At 31.6% G+C, this 24,615-nt stretch overlaps 1 protein-coding gene across 1 annotated transcript in view; it reads right to left on the reverse strand.

Annotated features, from left to right (window-relative positions):
• MICAL-like (protein) overlaps positions 1 to 24,615 on the reverse strand; it is a 286,832-nt gene that overhangs the window by 82,379 nt on the left and 179,838 nt on the right. Inside the window, exon 4 of the mRNA XM_072523085.1 lies at positions 15,156 to 15,343. Within this exon, the coding sequence (XP_072379186.1) occupies positions 15,156 to 15,343 (188 nt within the window). The remainder of the gene's footprint in view (positions 1 to 15,155; positions 15,344 to 24,615) is intronic.

Consider the following 24,615-nt stretch of genomic DNA (forward strand, 5'->3'; position numbering starts at 1 on the left):
TATTACACGCACCGTCGCACGAAAATTTTGGCAATAGCGTTCATATTCAAACCAAACCCAAACATCGCCAACAAAAAGGCGTGTAATAATATTTGATTTGTTTTGCAGATTATACACTTGACGATTTTATAAGCAGATACACGGTATTGACAGTGTCTGAAGCGCTTTCTCTTTCGGGATCCCATCTTTCATTTTCAGTAGCGCAACATTAAAGCCAAATAAATATTTATTCAGTAATATTAAATATATATATATATATATATATATATATATATATATATATATATATATATATATATATATATATATATATATATATATATATATATAATTAGCCTGATTTTAAATTGACACATTTTCGAATATTACAGACTCAGAGGAATCCATTTTTCAATTGCCTGACTGTACCTGAGTTACAAGCAGTTTGCAGACATAAATAATATTCACATTACTTTGGCCAAATAGCCAGAAGAACAAGGACTATGGTATTATTGGGAGTAGAAGGTAGAAGGCCGAACACCAAGAAAATGATCTCAACAAGATGGGCACCGTCCATCTGGCACAGGATCACAGCTAATATAGGCAGTAAGCTAACAATATTAAGAGTGTCACCAAGTCCTAATAAGGGCTCAACGAATGAAGAGTAGGATAGGGCTGGTGCTTCTGGGATGTTCTGTAACTGTCTCACGTTGCAAGCTCCAGTTTTTCTAAGACTTCTTAAAACCCTATTGCGTATTTCAGACATGCGATGCACTGTACGAAGGATGGGGCCATGCAAACAAAATGAGAATATTCTTGACAACGTTGCCACTCTTCACGGCAGCAACCGTACGAACAACAATTTCTTAACAAAATGAGATATTTACATGAGAGTAAACATAGAACTTTATACAAAATTGAAATAAGATTTGTAAGATAGAATGTAATTATAGATGTATAGATTATAGTGATATAAAAGTAAATTAAGATTGCACAATTTGGTGATTTGGTTTGATTTACGACAATATTATATACTAAAACGCTAAGCCCTTTTCTTGTCCACCACTTTACTCAAAAACCATATTAGATAATTAAAATATTTTTTCGGAATATTATTAGTATTACGTATGAGATTGTCAAGATATACTTTTGGTACAAAAATTCACTTCCGGTTTTGAGATGACTGGAAGTTAAAATTTACTTTAAGTTTTAGACCCCACAATGTATATATGGATCGAAAGGTCTCGTCGAGACGAATCTAAATATGTACTTCCGGTTGCGATCCGACACCGGAAGTGACCCGAAATGCGCATAAAACGTCAAGATAGAGCAAATCTGACACCGGATTCGTGATCATAATTCTGTTATTGGGGTTGCTAAATAAAAATTTGTTAATTAGTTTAATTGGGTAAGAATTCTCCAATAAAAAGTTTCAGTTCAATTCTTTGTTCATGTTATTAGCGTGTGATAATTTGCTTATTCTGTTTTTATAGAGCCAATATCAAATTTACTTTCATACGAGGTGGATGTTGTAAATAATAGTTAATAAATCTGTTACTAAATATAGGTTTTCTGTACCATTCAGTGTTTAATACATTTTGTGCAATTCGTTTGATTCTTATGTCAAGATATAGGATGCTATTTTCCATCTCTATTTCACTTTACCTACAGACAAAATAAATTAAACTTTACAGCCTTCTAATATTTATAACATTTACAGTGTTACATGTGATTGCGGCTTTCGTAACGCATTTTGAATCCTGCCAGCTCATATTGTTGTAAATTTAAAAAATCACTCCACACGCGATTCTAGTCACTAATAAAAGTGGTGCAATTATAGCAGTTGCCGCACGACGACCTGAAGGCGAATACTTTTGTCCACCAAGGAAAATTTGTAATTGCTAATTGAATAAGAATTTTAATTTTAATAAGTTTAACGTTTTGTGATATTGTTCAAAATTTAATGTATTAACCTCATGTTGGAAGTTTTTATGCTTGATATATACCATATTTTTTCGTTTTAATTTCTTTGTATTTTCTGATAAAATAATTAGAACCTTATTTAGCATTTCCTGAAGAGGCAAATAAATTTAGAGAAAACTAGATAATAACAAAGAGTTTCACTTATCCTGCCCTATTAATGACCTCAGCCTCATGATAATACTTTAGTTTACTTTACTGACTCGAATTTACACGTGTCTACGCGTTGTGTTTTCTGTATCTAAGGCCTATTCTCTAGATTTACCTTTTTACTGGTCTTTCAGTTTTCACTAGTTTATAGATGTCAACTTTACACGTTTGCATTCAACATGATAAGATTTTGTCTTGTTAATTTTGTCATAATCGGCTTCTATAAATAATTAAAAAAAATATTTATACAATTTGATTGTGTCACATAGGTTGCTAATTTGTATCTCCAATGCTCACCTAATAATCTTATACAGGGTGTTTCAAAAAGGTATGTCATAAATTAAATCACGCATTCCGGGGATAAAAATAAATTGATTGAATCCACCTTACCTTAGTACAAAAGTGTACACAAAAAAGTTACAGCCCTTTGAAATTACAAAATAAAAATTGTTTTTTTGCATTATCTCCTAAACTACTTGACATTTTGTAATAAAAATGGACACAAAGCATTTTTCATACAAAAGAAACAACAAAATCTAAGCGCACAGAAAAGTTTTAAGGTTTTAAAGTTTTAAGTGCAGCCCTAAATCCCTCCAAACTTTTGAGTACGTTCAAAGCAAATGAATTTTGTGGCATCATTAGTTTAACACAATATTTTTTAAAAATTTTTGCCTCTTATCACTTTTTTCAAAAAACAGTTTTTATTGAGTTACGGCCCTTTTCCTTTAAAAAATTACGTGCAACTAAATAAATGGCTTAAATGAATTAACAAGTACAAAAAATGTCTATAACCTCTAGAAATATGATATTACAATAAATGTTCAAAATAAGCCCCATTTTCTTCAATACACATTCGGTATCGTTTTAATAAGGAAAACCGAATGCGTTGAAAAATCATATTTTTCTGACGAAATTGATTTGCAGCTTCAATTATTCTAACCCTCAATTATTGTTCGTCCTCTATTGTTACGGAATACACTCTCTCTTTCATAAACCCCTAAAAGCAAAAGTTCATGGGGTTAAGACCTGGACTTCTGGGTGGCCAATAAATAGGTGCGTCTCGACCCCTTTCAATCCACCGACCAGGATACTGCCTGCAAAGTTATTCCCGGACTTCATTACTGTAATGAGCGGTGGAGCGCCATCTTGTAGAAACCACATATTTTGCCTTATTGCAATATTCACTTCTTCCAAATACTCTTGTAAATCGTTTGCCAAGAACTGCAAATAAATATCACCATTTAAATTGTTGGGAAGAAATACTTGGCCTATTAGATTGTTATCCATAATTCCTGCCCAAACATTTGAGAGTCCTTTGGTGATGAGTCGTTTTTTTGACGTGAGGATTTTCGTCGGCCCAAATGTGTTCGTTATGATGGTTTGTTATTCCATTTCTACTGAAGTAGCCCCATCGGCAAACAAAATATTTCTAATAAAATTAACATTTCGAGTGTTTTCCATTAACAACCAATCGTAAAATCCAATCCTTTTAGGATAATCTTCAACCAATAACTCTTGAACCGTTGTTAAGTGATAGGGTTTAAGCAGCTGATCCTTCAAACGCCTCCAAACCCTTACGTGAGGAACATTTAGTTGAGCAGCTATTACCCTTGTACTTGTTCCAGGGGCTTCTTCAATGATTTCTAAAATGTCTTCATCAGTTGCATCCATTATTGGACGACCACTATTGCCAGCAACTTGCGGTTGGAATGTACCCGTTTCCCATAAACGACGATCAATGATCAGAAATAATCGTCTATCGGGTGTATTTCGATTAGGGTATTTTATTGCATAACATCCTGTTATACTACATAACGTCTTGCGGCTGCTGCACTATTTCCTTGACATTCAAGTACGATATTCCCGATAGTTTATTGAAATCATAATTTAATCTGATCCAACTTAACCAAAGTTAAATGCATATCTGCCATTTCCTGAAATGTGTAGGCCATGTAATATCAAAAAGTGATAAGAGGCAAAAAAGTTTTAAAAATAATGTGTTAAACTAATGATGCCGCAAAATTCATTTGATTTGAACGTACTCAAAAGTTTCGGGGGATTTAGGGCTGCACACCCCCCTTAAAATTTTTCTGTGCGCTTAGATTTTGTTGTTTCTTTTGTATGAAAAATGCTTTCAGAACAAGAAAGTAACGTGTCCATTTTTATTAAAAAATATCAAGTAGTTTAGGAGATAATGCAAAAAAACAATTTTTATTTTGTAACTTCAAAGGGCTGTAACTTTTTTTGTGTACACTTTTGTACCAAGGTAAGTTGGATTCAATCAATTTATTTGTGTACCCGGAATGCGTGATTTAATTTATGACATACCTTTTTGAAACACCCTGAATATTTCTGGTTATAATATATTTTAACTCTTTAAAATTATAAATGAATACTGAACGCCACTGGAATTCCGTGTTTGTGCTTCCGACAGTGAAAGCAGCCGCAGTTGATGTCGCGAGTCGCGAGTGAGACTTAAAAAGTGCCGAATTTATTGGGTGGTCGAAAGACGACCCAGTCGGTGGCCTTTTTTGCACTTTAGCTGGTGACCTCGAGAGGTTAAGGATCTCCTAGTTTCGTTCTAGAAGTCGACTCAACCCAATAATGAAATTGTATATTTCATAATATATTGTTAACAAGAGTACTGTATCTAGGATCGTTTATTAAAATGTAATAATAATGAAAGAAACGTTTTTTCGTGAAACAACAACGTGTTGTTTGAAACAAAATCAGAAGTTTTTGCGTTAATATGTGATAATAAATGTTTGCAACAACGACGTAAATAATAAAAAAAGAAAAAAGTGATCTTTTACCATGTCCTTCGACAGTTTATTGAAGCGATGCTACGTAATGAAATCAACTCCTGTAATTTTGATTATCATGATTTAAATATTACTACGTTTTTGCACCACCGAATGTTCCCGAATATTTAAAAATCACCTTCGTAAACATATTACAATTTTTCAAAATCCATAAATTAAATTTAAAAATGTTCCCCGGGGTATTATCCACCTCCTAATTCTTACATTGACGATAAACGTTTAATTTAACCGTTTGATTTATTAGTACAAATTTAATGATACGCAACTCTTATCTTCTGTGTATCTTCGTAAATAAAAATATGTTTGTATTAATGAGTCTGCCAAAACAATGTACTTATATGCTTGTAACATAATAATGTAATATAATTTTATTATCAAAAATCTTAATGCAGTCCTCTTAGAAAAAAACACTTAGCTCATCTTCCATCTGGTGAAAGCATTCTCAACAGAAAACCCTTTACATGATCATTATTCATCAATAGCGTTACAAAACAAAGTAGTACTCAATATTAGCAACTTTGCACGTTACTAGAGAGTACTTGATGTAAAGTATTTTCATCATAATCCTAAGATTGTACAATTTACCTTACGAAACACGCTCTTAACGAGCCCATTCATTATTTGTCAACACGCAAAAGCCATCCTGGCTCTGCATTGCGAAATTTCTCAGAGATTAAGCCATCTGGGATCATCGTTTCTCCGTTTGCAAATCGAATGCGGTGTATTTTATTATGTGTAGAAAACATAAAAGGGTATGGGCAACTGCGAAACTGTGTCACTAACATTCTCATGAGTTTTTACTGTTTGTGAAATACTAATATCAACATTCCCCTAAATAGTATTAAATGAATACACCTGTTTGTCAAAGATAGGCGCCTTTTAATTCTAGGTAAACCACAGTCCTTCGGTAATAAAATATTAACACATACATACTTACTCAGACTTTGACAATCTAGTTGGCTAATATGGTACTCGTATGATAAAATGAAAATTTTCTCCTGGAATGTATTACACTGAATATTTATATATTTATATCTCGTCTACTTGCCACTGTATTATAGGCATTTCAACTTTTTGTTTCATAGACAAGGCGAATCTATTTGTCTTAAAAACATAAGAGATAAATATTATTTTTAAATTACCAAGTACCTAAATTCAAGTTCAAATCTTCTTCTATAAGTTCCCTTTGAATATCTTGGGCATATTTTGTTTTAAAACATTGACAAAATGTAAAGTTTTTGAGTTAAAGTAAAAAATTGTTAGAAAACATAAGAAAAATTGAATTTTTCAATCAAGAATAATTCTGGGGAAATTGACCTGTAAATGGTCCTGTGCCAGCGTTGGCCCTGATATTTTATTCCCCGGCATGTATCTCTGGTTGCCTAATTAGTTCACTGTATGCTTTCGATATGGGCCGCGTAAATGAATGTTGTTGAAATATCAGTGTCTCCTATACAAAAAAATTACTATATGAAAATGCACGCATGTTAGGTTTGTATCTAAAGGGATAATCGGATATAATTTGGAGAGAGATATTTTAGTAACTAAGTTCTTCGTTACATATACAGTAGTAGTTTTAAGATTTTCATATGAAAAGTTTTTAGTGTTTTTGTGTTACACTACATTTTGCCTATGATGACCCGAGGGACACTATAAGAATATGCACAGGGGCCATCATAGGAATAGATGTAATAAATAAATTACTCTTTTAATTTCAGAAAAATTGCTAAAATAGACAGCAGTTCTTCTTCTTTACTAATACTTCCGTGTTAGTTTTCTTATATAGACAGCAGTGGAATGAAGAAAACTAAAGCATTATGAAATAAAACAATGGGTTATAAAACAGCAGTAAAAACTTTTAAAGTACCTTAAACTACACTGCGTAGAAGGTTTAAAAATGAACAAGGTAGTATCGAAGGATATTCAGGTGGACATAAGTCTACATTTATTGATGTCGATCTTATTATCTGATTATTAAAGCCGAAATAGCAAAGCATGTTGTTAATTTGAATGTTGTTTTATTAACAATAAAGAATTAAGTGGCTGAAACGGTTTCTCGCAAGGAACAAAAAGATAATTGTTAGAAGTCCTGAGTAGAGCAATATATTTCAAGAGCACAGGCTTTCAGTAAAGAGAACATTAGCATGTTTTTCAGGTTTATTGGAGAAGTTATGGAAAAATATCAGTTTTCTCCTAAAAATATCTACAATGTAGACGAGACAGGCATGAGCACAGTTCCTACAAAGCCTCATAAAATTCTTGCAACCAAAGAAAGGAAACAAATTGGAATTATTAGTAGCGCTGAACGCTGTGTGTTGTATGAACACCATAGGAACATTCGTTCCTCCCGTATTCATTTTTCCGCGGAAACGATTTAACGAGTTAATGGACGATGCACCTGTACGTAGAGTAGCATTTTGACAAGACAATGGCTGGATGAAAACAAAGTATCTAAAGAACTTTGTCTTGCATGTTAAAGCATCGAACGAAAATAATGTCATTTATTCTTGATTAGTTATCTCAAAGTAGTCACAAGGGGTTGGAAATTCTGGAATATAGTAAGGAAAATGGAATTATTCTATTTTGTCTTCGGCCACATTGTTTCCATCGCGTCCAATCCCTTGATGTTGGTTTTTTTGCACCACTACAAACTTTTTATAATTTGGAAATACAAATTTGGATGAGACATAACCCACTTCCACATAACACTTCCACATAACACTTCTAAACGACAAAACTTTTTAATAATGCATATCTTAAGGCTGTGATTTCATCAAATGCAATAAGTTCTTAAAAAAATAAAATTGGAATACATCCATTTAATCCAGTATTTGAAGACTGTGAATTTTCAACAACAGATAAGGAGTTGGAAAACATATCTTATAAATCACAACTCATAAATTCAAATAGCAAAGAACAACCGCCAAATGAAATCGAGGATTCTATCTTAAATGTAAGGCAGCATGATAGCAATAATCCCATTAAAACCATCTTAAATACTTTCCGGGAAAATACAAATGACCAACTTCCAAGCACATCCAAACATTACATATGCCGAGAGCAAACTAAAAAATTGTCCCCTCTTCCGAAGGCAACAATAAGGCAAAGAAAAAGAAAATGTGGAAAGACAGGTGTTATCAACAGCACCCCAGATATAGGAGAAATCAAGGAAACCAAAAAGAATTATTAGAAAGAGAGAGAGAGAGAGAGAGAAGAAAAACAGCAAAAGCAACCAGAAGAAAAATTAATAAACTAATAAAAGAAGATAGTCCTGAGGAAGTTATGTATGAACAGAGCGATAGTGATGGACAGATGCAGCATGTCTGTACTGCAAACTACAACGAACTCTATTCTCGTTCTCGTCCAAACGAATTCTCGCTTAAGTGCCAGAGCTAAAGATAATTTCATGTAATAGAATGAACTATCTTACAATAAAGTCGTCCCAGAAACACAACTCAGCAATATCGGCAATATCAATTTAAAGTCGTCTACTTTAAAAGGTATATGTCTGAATTATCAATATAAAAGAGTCAGATAAAATTAAATTATTGAAAGAATTTTTCATTAGATAACAAAAAATAAAATGTTTTATTTATTAATGTTTGTATTTTGAGAACGATTTCCGAAGTAGAAATTGAAACCGCCAATAAACTTATTTTAAACTTTAACTGTGGCTAATTCCCATTAAAATAGTAATTTCATTTTGATTATCATTATATTATAAAAATAATCATGAATAATGGGAAGATATATTAATTCATTTTCATTAAAACTTTCCATTTGTTAACACTACAAACGACTATAAAATTTCTAAAATAAACTTTTGTTTATTTTAATTAATTTTATATAGTGTTATTTAATTTTATTTAATATTATTTAATTGTATTTAATTTTATTTAATTTTCATAATTTAAATATTGTCTAATTGTATTTAATTATATTTAAGATCATTTAATTTTATTTAATTTTACATAATTTTCTTTAACTTCATTAACTTTTTTTATAGTTTCGTATAATCTTATTTAAGTTATTATAATTTTATTTAATTTTACTTAATTTTGTTTAATTTCGTTTAATTTTATTTAATTTTACATAATTTTTTAACTTTTATACACTCATGGACAAAAATATCGAATATTTTTAAATTTTCAAAATAAATTCTGGTCAAGCAAGTCGTTTATTGTAAAATAGAGTTTATTTTAACAATGTTTAATTAACAATTTTAAGTTTTTATGTGGAGAAAATTGTGAAAAAAATAAATGTTTAATATTAGGTAAATAAGGTTATTTTACTCTAAACTTAAATGATAATTTAAATTGCTTAAACAACTGGTTTAAACTGAAAAAAGTGCATGATCAGTAACGAGGACTCCCCCCTCTAGCTCTTATTACTTCTTGCATCTTTCTCAGCATGCTTGCAAGTAAACTTTGGACATATCCTTGAGAAATTGCATTCCATTTATCCTGTGCAGCAAGCCGAAGCTGCTCTATCGTATTTGGAACGGGATTTCTTTGTCGTATGCTGCGTTTCAGGTGATCACACATGTGCTCTATTGAATTTAAATCCGGGCTAGACGGTGGCCAATCCAATCTTCGAATTTGGACCTCATCAAGATAATTACTCACTATGACCGCGGCATGTGGTCGAGCATTATCGTGCATTAACGTGAATCTTTCATATCCAATGTAACCAACATATGACAAAACATGATCTTGCAGGATGTTTTAAACGTAAGAATCAGCAGTCATCTGTCCAATCACTTCAACAAGTGCGGTAAATACCTCCCAACTAATACCTTCTCAAAGAATTATGCCATCAACTCCAAAACTAACGGTCTGGGCGAGACTGCAGCTGGCGAATCATTCTCCAACTCTTCTGTAGACATAGTTTTGACCATCTGGCTTCCATAATAGGATTCTGGTCTCATCAGTGAAAATAATGTTTTTCCAGTTGTCGATATTCCACTAAATATGTGTTTTTGCAAATTCCAAACGACTAGCTTAATGATTTTGGAGAAGACGTGAAACTTTGGCAAGGCGTCTGGGCTTTAAGTTTGCTTCTTTTGATCTTCGTCTAACTGTTTGTGAACTCACATTAACTTGTCTAACATTTAATAGCTCATTTCTGAGGTGCATCGATGTCAATGAACGATTTCGTGTAGAATTAAGAACCAAAAAATGGTTATCGATTGCGGTTGTGCACCTTGGGCGTCCTTGACCAGACCTTCGTACAAAATTTCCTGTTTCGCGGTACCTTTTTAGAGTATTTGAAACTATAGATTCAGTTCTGCTAAGACGTCGTGCGATATCTTTTTGTGCATATCCTTCCTGGTACAAAATTACAATATGTGCTACTTGGACTTCATCGCAGTGCCGAATTGGTGGGATACATGTTTTAAACTTAGTTAAATCAAAACAATATTTAATTAAACTTAATAAATTAAACTAAAAATAACCGAATTAGTATGATTTTTCCTTTACGTGAAGAAGGATTTTTATGATAAAATGTACGAATGACACTAACCACTGAATAAACGTCAAAATAAACATCAAAATATTTCAAACCAGTTGAGTACATCAGCCTTCGATATGAGTATTATCAATAATTTAAAATTATTTTGTAATAACAGTGACTACAAAAAAAAAATTGGAAAATTCCAAAATATTCGATATTTTTGTCCATGAGTGTATTTTTTTATAATCTATTATAATTTTTTATAATTTTATTTAAGTTAATAAAGTTTTATCTAATTTTACTTAATTTTATTTAGTTTTATTTAACTTTGTTTAATTTTATTTAATTTCGTTTAATTTTATTTAATTTCATTTAATTTTATTTAATTTCATTTAATTTTATATACTTTTATTTAATTTTATTTCATTTTGTATAATATTATTTATTTTACATATTTTATTTGATTTTTAAAAATTTTATAATTTTTTTTAACATTTTAATAACGTTTTATACTTTTTCAAAAGAAATTTATAATTTTATTTTATTTCATACAAATATTTTAAAATAAAAATTAGCAAAATTGATCCAGTCGTTTTCGAGTTTTTATAAAAAATATATTAAATAAAATATAATAAGTGTATATTATGTATATTACGGTATACCGCAAGGTTACTACACCAGTCCCGATTTTTCAAGTCACGCTAAATAGGATTTCGGGCTCGTGCAAATACCAAGCGCTAAGAAGTATTCCCTTCAAAAATATATTCATGCTCAATTCATCAAAATGCTTTGATATATAGGGTGTTCATGACATTTTTTATATACTCCAAAATTAGGCCGTAACAAACCTGTACAACAGGTAAACAAAATATATTTTGTGTATTAACCGAATCTAGTTTTCGGTGTTTCATTAAAAAATGTCAAACAGGTAAATATTTTATATTTTTAAGTTGTTTTACTGGGCCCGACCCATTACACACATGAATTATGTCATAAACGAATGTGGGTCTCGCTAACAATTCGAGTCGTGATTATACGAACTTCGGTCAAAGTGTTAATTAAAATTGCGTCTTAAAGGGGCGTTAATTTTAACAAAGATCCTATCTTCCTATCTCTTTTTCTCAGTCTGCTCACTATATTATTATTATGATTATTAATTGCCACGAGGCAGAGCACGATCGAAATAAATCATTTGGTGAATTTGTGTCAGTGTTAATAAGCTTTCGTTATTTTTTAAAATTTACGTATTGTACCTTTTATTGAAGGTCAATTAAGAGATAACTGGTAACATATACAATATATGCCTTTATTTTAATATATATATATATATATATATATATATACATAAATAATAAAAATTATATATTATATGTATATTTTTCAGCAAAAATATATTATCCAAAGATCAATTAATACGATTTAACGGTGCGACAATGTGGTTTATAATCTTCAAAACCTACACCATGAAATTTTGGTTTTGTTTTGGCAATAAATGTGAGGCATTTGAAATATGCCTAATTTAGACTCTAACAATGGAAATTCAAATACAATGGATCAATGACAGTGATAAACTTTATTGACCTCATGAGCATCGTAAAAAATGGCAAAAATAATTAATTTATTTATTAAACAGATTTACAAAAACTGACTTTATTTGCGACAAAATAAAAAGATTACATACACGAGCTGCACTCTTCACATTTAAAACGCATGTTGATTTTTGTCAGTAGGACACTCTGATCAAACGATATCGAATTTTTACCATCGAGTTGATATAAATTTTATTTAACATTTATTTCGCGCGCGTAACTGCGCGTAACATTCAAAATTACCTTTCGCTTCAAGCATTGTTTTTGAGATAACGGTTTATTCTACCCAAAAAGTTCTAATTAACATTTTTGTTCAAAATTATCTCAGCTTCATTTTGAATTTGAAACATTTTGTTCTACGGTGTACAAGTTTTTAATAAATTCTTTCCGTCTTCCCCCCTTACGAGGGGTCGTTTTAGTGAAAGTGGTAAACTTGTTTGCATCTTTTTAGAGTCCGAAAATTGACATTCTCAGCAAAATTCAGCTTGTTCGTATGATTTTTAGAGGTAAAATCTCTGACGAATGGACTAAATAGAAAGAAAAATTTCGAAAAAGAAGAGATAAGACAATTCTATCAAGGAACAAAAGGATATCAGGGGTACCTATGTTTTAGACAAACAGATGATGGAGCAATGATCTGTGAGTCTGGTAATATATCATGAAACGGCTATGGGATTTGGACAGACAAAAACAGAAATATGAGAGAACAGATAACGAGTTAGAAATAAAAAATGTCGTAGAGAAAGGCAGAATAATAGCATCGCTAACGAAAGAAAAAGTTTGTAAGTTGTAAAAAAATAACAAAAATAACAAAAAACTAGGTGAGACTGGAATACCTGGTTGCGAAGATCCTAAAGGCAGGAAGTGAAACGATATAAAATTACACACAGTATCTTTATGAAATCTGGGAACAAGAAAAAATGGCGAAGGACTGGTCCAGAGCACTGATATATCCAATACTCAAAAAACAAAATAAGCTTTGCTGAGAAAATTACACTCTAGCTCTAATTAACACCTGTTACAAAATACCACCGAATATTTCTAAGCGACCGACACAGTGAACAGGTACGCCAATCAGATGCCAGGGGAATATCAAGCAGGCTTCAGAAATAATAGGATCGTAACGGATCAAATATTTTCATTGAAGGAAATACACATCACGCGTTATGAATATAAACTTGCGCGTCATGCCCTATTTATATATTTCAAACACGCATTATGATAGAATAGATATATGTACAAATCATTGAGATACACACAAACTAATAAAACTTAATAAAAATGACACTAACTGAACCTGAAAACGAGATAAAATAGTTTTTTATTTACATTTACGTGCTCAGTAACTACGACGACGGGGGGGATTACAAACAACATTATAAGAGGTATAATAGCATTAATAATTTATGTCATATAAAAAAATATTTTAGAGTTTATGATACAATGACATTTTTCTAAAAAACTGAAGAACTCTGTCTAACTGGTTGGGATCACTAAGTGTGCGTTCATAACGAGGCGCCGACCCTCGATCGGACCATAGGTTGGTATTATATTATCATCGCCACGTAAAATAAATGCAATATTTTAAATCTGAGCGTTCACTGTCAGTGCTATGATCTAGGCGAGGTTACCATGCGATGATCTCCGTAATGAACGCACCCTTAGAATGTCACCTAGCTGCGGTTTGAGATTTAGCTGTCGTCTTACTTCACTGTATTGATGACATTCAGTAAGAATGTGTTTCACTGTTAGTTGGTAATGGCATGTTTGACAGATAGGCCGGACATATTATGATGTCACCAGGAAGCTGATTTCCGGCAGTTTTCTTAAAAGAAATCTAGGTTCATTTATGAAATAGGGAAGTTCGGTTTACCGAATCACCGTATCACGTTTCAGATATCGATTCAGATATCAAGTGAATCCAAGTTTCAGATATTCCAGTCAAATTTTCTCATGGCTTTCGACATAACTTTTGTCTAAACTTGTTGTTTGAGTTAGGAAGTCAGATTCAGTGTCTTTCATTTAAAATACTATCTTTCATCCGGGTATCACTCTTTACACAAGCAAAATTTTTGAATTCTTTATTTTAAAACGTTAATAATTTGGTTTAGAAACATTACAAGCCGGAATCTGACAGAACGCCTCTCCGTTCTTCATCGACGAAGAGAAATAGAAAATACATAATATAAAAAGATAAAATCAAAAGAAGGGAACCAACCCAATGAGGAATACCTTTTTTCCTCCCAATAGTTGTGGTTTACGATCTCTTCGTTAGAAAAAAAACTGTCTATTTAGAATGGGCGCGTGCGGTCGTTTGTCGGTAAACCAACACGGTGCATAGGAAGGTTGGAAGCTGATGCATAGCACGTACTTCATACATATATACTCTTCAGACGCGGCTAGGGTCTGGTACGGTCAGTGTAGTGCCAATTTTACCATGGAGTGGTCTAACGAAGTTGTGTTGGAATTTTTATCATTGTATAAATTACCATACTTACTAAAATTACTGCCAACACTGGTGGCGTACATCATACTAAACTAAACTAAACCCTCGATATTCGAGGGGACACGCACTAATGAATTGCACGAATTACGGTGCAGTCCCCCAGAGGTCAGCAACCCCAATCAGCAGTTTTGTTAGCATTTAATTTTTATATAAAAGAAATACTATTGTAATTACATTTAGTTAGTTTTAAGTAATAAAACAGTGTAGTATAGTTGTAAAAGTTATTAAAGGGTCCTTTTAAAAAGTACCTTCGTGAGTGAAAACCTTAAAAAAAAAAAAAAAAAAGTCGCGCGAGCTGCCATCCGTCAGGTTAGTTAGTGGCCGGCCGGTTATAAATATATATATAGAATATAATACTAGAGACTCGAGGGAAGTCTACACGTTAATCTCTATAAGACGAGAATCAATCAAAAACTAATTTCTAATATTTATCTAATGATATTTTAGTAATATCTAAATTACAGCTTAAACATTTCAAGAGAAACATCTTCAATGGAAATGAAAAAGTTTCAATTCTGATTTTATTATTGAAACTAATCTCAGAACGAATTTATAGAAGAGAATGATGGCTCAACTTAAGTAACTACGTTTAATAACTAGTAGTCAGTGATATATTAGTATAATATATTAGATTGAAAGTTAGCAAGTAACATATATGTAATAAGCACATCTTACCTTCTCTTACTGCGAATGCTTGGTAAAATTGTGACAAATATGTGAGTATCGACAGACGGTCAGGTACAGCATATTCTACCATATCTTCTGGCTCTAGCAGCGCTGGAATGCCCAAATACTGTTCTGCCACTCGGAACGCCAGTTCATTGTTGTGATATACATCATCCTTATTGAGTTTGGAGAAATCTCTGAAAATAAAATAATAATATTAAAATCCCTTAAGGTACTGCCTGCATTGTGTGAAATATATTGCCATAAACGGTATTGTATTTTATGCAAAGGTAATGCATTATTTGTTCTATTATTTAGATTTGTACAACGATAGTCCTCACGCAATTCTATACATAACACATCCAAGACGGAAGAGTTTTCCAATTTAAAAAGAAATGATATTTGAATGTGAAAACGTATGTGATTAAGATGAGTTCAATTTTCTGAAGCTCTAAGTTTCTCTATTGTTTCTTAGCGAACAGAAGGTTGTAATTACCATTTTGCTTGTATTTGGCTTCAACATTTTTCGAGCAGGCTGCACGAAGTTACCTTTCCCATTTTCTGACATAATCCATGATACCGCACTGTGGGTTACCGCAGAATGGTTCATTGGACACATTTTTTTATCTATAAAAAATAAAATAAAATTTCCTATAACATAGGCATGATGCAAACTTGCCTTTGATGAAAAAGTGTGACATAAATTGGTTTGCTAGAATAAAATTTCTTTATAAGATTACTCTCTTATTGTGGTCCTTTTTTGCACATCTTCCATTTGTTCATGATACCCATTCCAGAATTCTAGAACCTTGTACATGCTAGTAGTCTAGTGGATTGGTACCATATGTTTTTTGAGTCGCCTGTCGAGTTCTTCTCGGAATTGCCACAATAGCCGAGAGTCCACCTTAGTGCTTCTAAGGGTCCCCATAGCCGCTTGACTATCTGTGCATTCATTACGGTCCCTAGCGATAGATTACTCTAAACATAAAACCGCAGGTATGACTTTGTTTAAACCCTCGGTGCTTGAACTATTATTGCAGCTTAGCTGCCAGAGACAATAAGTTATCTGGCCGAATTGAGGGGTTTATTCAGGCACTCTTAAATAATCAATGGAGTAAATCTTAATTCACCATCGCTGATGATGATATTTAGAGATCTTGTACAAAAATCATGTTTGGTATAAATGATGCCTGTGAATATCTTCATGGATTATGTTGTTCCAACTCTTAGAATCCCTAGGTGTCAGTCAGATCGCCAGATTTTAGATACTAAGCCTAAGTGTTAGCCCAAAGGCACTAGAGCTATCTAGAGCTATCCTTATATATTATCTGTAAGATTATAGTAAAGTGTAGTCTTATTATTGCATAGCACAAGTACTGATAACGGTTATATAATGCCTAATAGATTAGTTAGATCTGCCTAATAGGTTAGGTTAGAGCCTGGGTAACGTCCAAGTAGCCCTTGTTGCTTTATAGTTACAGTAAAAGATCGTCCACCTCCAGCGAGCATAGTAGAGGAGATAATATAACTAATATGTTAAAAAGTCACATATAATAATAACAATATAATATAGTTATGTACACTAACCATTTTAATATTGGACTTCTATGAGTTACTTATTCAGGAATAAAAATATCGGTTCCGAGTACTTTTACCAAGTCTCCTTATATTGACAAAAATGAAGCTTTTCTATCAGACATATATTTTCAATATTATAATACCATAAAATTGTTTAAAATATTAATTATTAAAATGCTATGAATAAATTAACTAACACATGTTAACAACATTCAGCATTAAAGTCGTAGCTAATTAAATAAATCAAGAAAGTACTTAACACTTTTATATATTTTTCCTCTTGCCATAAATTCTGTTAATTGCAACATTGGAAAGTTCCTGTGGATTTACGGAGAAAACAGAAAATGAAGAATTTCACAATTATTTTAACGATTTTGTTGAACTTAGTTTTCAGAACGGGTTTCAATTTTCTTATTTGTCGTAAGACTAGGTCCATGTATTAAATTTTATCTATTCCTTATAAACTATAGAATACTTTATTATATGTATATACAGGGTGTCCAATAAGTTGGAACCATATGGGAAACTGTTTTATTTTTACTTTTATGAAAAAAAGTTCTGCATGTTCTAAAACCTTAAATGCAATCATCAAAATAAGAAATTTTTTCAGTCACATACGCGGTTTGTCAAAAAATATAAATTGTGGATATTGTTAAAGTGTATACGATGTCAATTGAACAAGTAAAAAAAAATAATTCCACGCCGAGTGACGGTGCCTTCTGTAAAACATAGGCGGCGCAATAGAAATTACATAATAAACTTTTATTTATAAATTAGGGTCTAATATTTGCTAAACAGTAATAGATTGTTAATTTATTCACGTTTCTTTATGAAATTGACACCAAAGGTTGCAGTTCAAAACTAGATAGCGAAGTTTGTAACAACTTAAGAAAAAATATTCTTTTAAAAATAAAAAACAGTCTACAAATGAAAGGAAATAGGTGGGAGGGAGAGACTGACACATCTTCACAGAATATACAACATGGGTGTGTTGTGTGCATAGTGGATTACATTTAACTCCAAATTGGTACAACAGAAATACCTAACGGCTAAAAGTTCAAGACATAAGATAATTCCAAACTAATCAAAGGAAGATACTAGCCCATACTAACTAAAGATGGAACATTATAGTCAAAAAAATTTTATTGGTCTTTTAGTGGACTGCGCAATCTCGCGTCATCAACACTATCACTATCCGTGTGTTCAGAAATTGAGTCGCCATTTGTGTTTATAACTACCGGTTCAATTGGTGGTAAAGTAATATTCTTTTTCTTTTACTTGAACACATGCTACACAATTTGTCCAAATGTCAGTTTTGCTAAGTTCTTCGATTACTCTTCTTATATTTTGTACAACAACGTCACTTAATTAGCGAGATTTATTCATTTTCGGCAATTTCTTTTTACATCGCCCAATACCATTTCAATTGGATTGAAAACACAATGATATGGAGGGAGCTGTAAAACTGTATGCCCGCGGCGTTCAAACAGTTTATCAATGGCATATTCTTTTAGAAAATTTCGTTGCTTAATTAATTGTAACAATTTTTTTGCTACATTTACTAGTGGAGTACTACATTTGGTACTTACTTGGAGCTAGTAGTATTTGGAATTTTGGTGTAGAGTCTAGAATGGATGACCATTGCCCATTATTATCTCGTAATTTATTTTAATATTCGGTAAAATCTGTTCCGTTGCCCATTGTTCGAAGGGTTTAGCCGTCATTTCCTCATGATAATCCCCTGAGGACTGTTCAATTTTTTGGACGATAACAACAAGGCAGGTAAAAACCCATTCTTAGTCCCAGCATGCATATTATAATTCTTTTTCCTCTCGAACAAGGAGTATCCAAGCAGCACTTTTTGCTATCATCAATCCAGCCATATTGCACGACATCATGGGTGTCAAACCACGTTTCATTAAGATACACAATGTCTCTCTTGTCATCTCGGCATTCCTTTATTTTACGTAAATAATGTTGCCTATGTATCACATAGGCAATCTTGTAAATTCCTGTAAATTGCATAATTACCGTTCTCTTGTCCAATTACTTTTTATAACTAAATCCGCATTCTATAAAACACGCCTCAATGTATCAAGGGATTTATATCGGGGTATGTTTTCAACTTCTCTTGGAGCATTTCCAACGTTGAAACTTTGTGGTCCTGATAAAATTCGTACACAAAGCGACAAATAACGTCTTAAGTAGCCTTATCAATCTTTTTGAGGTTTTGTCCAACTCTTTGACGTTAAACACAATGATCAATTACATCCCCAGCTACAATAACTCGTAAAACTGTCGAACGGGCAAGTCTGGTAAGTTTACATATACTTATCACAATATTAGTTTCCGAAAGTGGACTATTTTCACCCCGTAAACAGTAATATATATTTAGGATAATCCTTTGAGGATCCTCATTATTTCCAAAAATCCTTTTAATTGTTAAAAAAATAGGGTACAGATTATGACCGAGTATCCCTATATATCTAATATTTATATTAAACTTGTTTTAAATAAGAATTTACATTAACCTAGATCGTCTGTTGGATTGTCGCTAGTATTCTCGTTGGTATCACATTTAAATGGTCGGAAAATTGGGAATGGTACTTAAGATAAATATTAATATAACTCTTTTTTAAGAAATTTCAGAGAAAAGATTAAATAAATATAGAGTTTTAGTAATTTATTTTGTATTATTTTGCAGGTGTAATAATTTACGACTAATAAATTACAATGGTGAAAATTGCAAGACAATCATTTTTTTTTTAATTACTTGAGACATCTAATTAATTGCTGAAAATAATTTTAAAATACACTGATTTATATAAATTTTTGTGGGGAATCCAAATCTGTATTCAGAATAGCATTTTGGTTGAGAAATTAATCAGAAATTGCAGAAAACTGTGAAAAAAGACGTAAAATTTCGGAAAAATTTAGAATTTGGCCATTCAAGATATTTTTTCAAAATTATCCTAACTTTTGAAAAAAGTTATAAGTTTTTTAAGAAAAAGAGCGTTTTTTAAATTTTTATCGAACTCAGCTGAAAATTTCACATCAAAAACGTATTTTTGGATATTTTTGCAAGAAAAGGTGATGAAATACGAGAAAAAAATGAATTACCCATATAAACCGATATTTTGGACCTAGAAGTAATAAATTTGGTAAATTATATTTGATCGTTTACATATGTCTGTACAATTTAAGCCAATCGAGAGGGGTCGCCCGACCAACTGTACAGAGTTGACGTAAAATTACCCACAAACCTTTCAAATTAAAAGCTCATCCATTTACAAATATAAGAAAACCTTTGCACACAAAGAGTAGGTAACGTTTTTTTTTAGTAATTTACATCGAAATCGAATGTATAGGTGCAAGGGTGTTCACAAATGATTGACATTTCTTTAAACTTCAAACCAGCTACTCAATAATTTTAAATGGAACACCCTCCTGTATTTTATAATTTTAATGAAAAAAAATAAGCTATTTTTCTGAAGTTATTTTCTTGTGGCATCTTAAAGTAATTACTATTTTAATAGGAATAAGCCACAATTAAAGTTTAAAATAAGTTTATTGACGTTTTAACTTCCACTTCGGAAATCGTTCTCAAAAAAATTTTGAGTATTTTTGGTATTTAATACAAACTTGTGAACGATTTCCGAAGTGGAGATTGAAACGTCAATAAACTTATTTTAAACTTCAATTGTGGCTTATTTCCATTAAAATAGTAATTACTTTAAGAAATCAGCTGTCTTTAAAATAGTACTAGAGATTCTCCCTATACCTAGAGTTAATATTTTGGAGATAATTGTGATTTAATGTTAAAGGTAAGATATTCATTGTTTTATTTTAGCAGGCCGTGTATGAAGATGCCATAATTGTCACAATTGTCATTATTTCTGATTTCTGGCACTTCCACAAAGTAATAGGAATGGCTCGTTTAGAATTAAACAACGAATTACAGTTATTAGGAAATTTACTGTTAATACTTGGAGACTGTGACAGTTACTACTAGAGCATGTGCTATATTTGCTACAAGATATCCAACCCGTGACACCGTGAAGAGATTACTTAAAAATTGAACACATTTTGATTATTTTCAACAAAAACTTAACAAAGCGGAACCTATTGTTGATAACAATGATCATAAAACAATGATCATACTATTAATGATCTTGGTTACTTATCCCGAAGTGTCATTACGTTGTGGTGAGAGTGATTTAGGTATACCAATGCCATCTATTGAACGAATTAAAAAAACAAAGTTCATCCCTTCCATTCTTACATCACAGTTCAAAGTTTAAAGGAAACAAACTATAGTAAAATAATAGAATTTGTAGAATTTATAACGATAAAATGTCAAGAAAATAATGAATTTTTAAAGAATATTATATGGTGTGTATACGTGTACATAACTACTTTTAAGGTGAAAGATAGAAAGCTCAATATATTAAAATAATTACAAACCAATTATTTAGAATGCTGACCATCGCAAAAATTTAGAAAACTACTTTTTGTTTACGTTCGTGCTTCTCTTTATTGTTCCAAAATGGTAAAGCAATTTTTAGATGATGATGAAAAATGAAGTACATTCCCATTCCCTTTCAACAAAGGAAAATTGTGAACTTAGAGTTAGCAAAACATTCAGTTTTCTCCCTGGAGCAATGATTAGAAGTGCAATAAATGAAGGCGTGATAAAAAGACTATCTAAATGCTTGGAAGTTTAAGTACAAAATTTTGAACACTTATAAATTGTTATAAATTGTTAGAATATATGTATGTGGAATTAAATAAAACAAATTGTGTGCTTCACTTTTTTAACTTCTTAAAATCAACCAAAATGTGTTACCTTTTTAAGTATTCTCTTCAGGATGTTACGAATAGATCCTGGTCGATCTGGATATCTTGTAGCAAATAAAGCATATGTTCTATACATAAAAGGTAAATTTACGTAATCTTGATTGATTATTTCTAAACGTGCTATTTCTATCACTTTGTAAAAGTGCCAGTAACCAGAACTAATGACAAATATGACATCTTCATACACGACCTACTAAAATAAAACAACAAATATCGTAACTTTAACATTAAAAGACGATTATCTCAAAAAGTATTAGTTTTAGGTATAGAGAACCCAATATTATTTGAAAGAGAATTGACTTCTTTCTTCATGACATTATAATACAGGGTTTTCCATTTAAAATTATTGACTTACTGTGGTTTGAAGTTTAAAACAATGACTTATCATTTTTGAACACCCTGTATTTAGAAATTACCTACTCTTTGTGTGTAAAGATTTTCAGGCATTATGTTTGTAAATGGATGAGTTTTGTAAATGTATAAGTTTAAAAAGTCTTTTTGAAAATTTTTTCAAAAATTTTCGAAATTTTTGAAAAAAGATGAATAACTCAAAAAATGGTACCTTATACAAATTTTGTCCAGAATCCTACGTAGAATCTAAAAATGCAATAATATACAGGATGTTCCATTTAAAATACTAAAGTTGTTGTTCATTTTCGGTATAACCTGAAATGGCATGTCTGTCAAAAGATTTCCTTTAAGTTCGTCATAACTTTTAATTCCCATAAACCAATTTCCATAAATATCCTGCAAGTAGTTTCCGATATATAGATAGTGTAAGCTCATCGTGAAACACCTTGTATAGTAAGAATCTATAGAGAAACTTGTTTTTTAATGTGTCTTTATAATTTAATTGTTGATTAAAAAGGTCACATCTTCATACTACACGATTTCCGCCATAGCAAATAAGGTATTAGGAAGTAATAAACCAATTGAAATTTAAAACTCGTACGATCTTCGTTACCTGCATCTATATATCAGTGTGCACGGAACAAAAGATGTCCACCTTCTTATTTGTAATAAATATGGCAAGAATGCAACTAACATGTTTTCAAAGTTACTCACTTGAAGTATGTAATATTTTAGGTTAGTTTTTTCATCTGAAAGGATAAGTTGTATGCCATATATCAATTTAGGAAGTTGACGTCTTATTTTATTTTATTTATTAATTGAATTTTTTTATTTATGTGATGAGATAATTTGTTGTTGACATATGCCAATATTACCAGGGGTCGATACTTGTTAACACTAACGGTTGTCAAAAATTATATGTTCTATGTTCTAGTATGTATAGTACAAATATAAGGTATTTGAAATATGACTAAAAAACGCTGAATTAAAACGTTATGTTATACGTAAAAAATAAGTATGTTTTTCGAAACTACACAACAACAGCTACAAATTCCAATTATAAACAATCTTTGTGGAGGCATTTCCTGTGACATGCGATCGTTTATACCCTAAAAGTTTAAATTCTTCCTTTTGTAGGCATACTTCAAATGCTTCATATTTCGTTTCAAAAACTAAAAATCAAAAGTTCATGTTATATGTAAAAAATTGCAACAATCGCGCAAAGTTTATTTATTTCACAGCTTTATAAAAACTAACTTCATTTGCAACAAAATACAAAAATTGCATACGAAAGCTCCACTCTTCACCTTTGAAAAGCATTTTAATGTTTCTCAATAGGACACTCTGATAAAAAAAACGAATTTTTACCGTCGACTTTATACAAATTTTATTAAAATTGATTTCGCGGGCGTAGCTGACATTCAGAATCGCCGGTTGCTTCAATCGTTGTTTCTGAGAGAACGATTCATTTTACACAAAAAAGCTAATAATCATTTTTGTTCAAAATTATCTCAGGTATATTTTTTATTTGGATTAATTTTTTCTAGAGCGTACATATTCTTGGTACATCGATTTTTTCGTTTTTCTCCGTCTACGAAGAGGCGTTTTAGGAGGAAGCCAGAGAGTAAAAGTGGTAAACTTTTTTGCATCTTTTTGGGGTCCCAAAATTAACATTCTCAGCAAAATTCAACTTGTTCATATAATTTTTTAAGGTCAAATGTCTAACAACTGAACTATTAATAATTATTGGACTCAACTTTTTTAATGCTTTCGTGATACGTGTAGGTAGTATCCTGACGAAAAATTTCGTAGGTTTTAATATTATTATCTAAATATCAGGAATGTAATAAACATTAGGGAAATAAGCACGAACAACACAATCGATATACTAGGACCACACTGTGTTCTTTGCTTCCCAAAGTTACCCCCTGTTATACATATATAAGTAGCTTCATATGTCCTAGTGTAACTGGCATTGGCAGGGAAGGAAGACTATTCTTATTTCACGTGCCGTTCGCACTGATCTAATGAGTTCACTGTGCTCAGTTTCGTAAGATTTTTAAAATTAAGTTAAGGAAACACAGAAAACCACTACAATGAGTTTATTACTATTAAAAGTAATTACAACGATAACAGTATCATTATAAAATGTTGTTAAGATATAAACCTTTTAAATGTTGTTAAATTAAATTTGAGTTACATTATTTGATTTTCTACTTTCGACTAAAAGTAGAAGAAGAACTAACCGACCTTATTGAAGCTGGCAATGGGATAAGACAGGGAGATTCCCTGAGTCCTCTATTGTTCAACCTGATTATGGACGAGATAATCAAAAAAGTAAGAACTAAAAAAGGATACCAAATGGGAGAAAAACAACTTAAAATATTCTGCTATGCAGACGACGCAATACTACTCTCTCAAAGTAAAGACGATTTACAACGTATGCTGCGCCAATTTAATATAACCGTCAAAAAATTTAACATGTTAATTTCCCCAAAAAAGACAAAATGCATGGTTACAACAGCAAATTTATTAAGATGTAAATTGGAGATGGAATGCCAGATAATAGAACAAGTGATGGAGTTTAAATATCTAGGCATCACATTATCTAGATACGGAAAGCTCGAAACCGAAGGGGAAGATCAAGTGAATAGAGCAAACAGAGCCGCCGGCTGTCTAAATG

The sequence above is a fragment of the Diabrotica undecimpunctata genome, chromosome 2, assembly GCF_040954645.1.
Source record: "Diabrotica undecimpunctata isolate CICGRU chromosome 2, icDiaUnde3, whole genome shotgun sequence".
Classification (NCBI taxonomy): domain Eukaryota; kingdom Metazoa; phylum Arthropoda; class Insecta; order Coleoptera; family Chrysomelidae; genus Diabrotica; species Diabrotica undecimpunctata.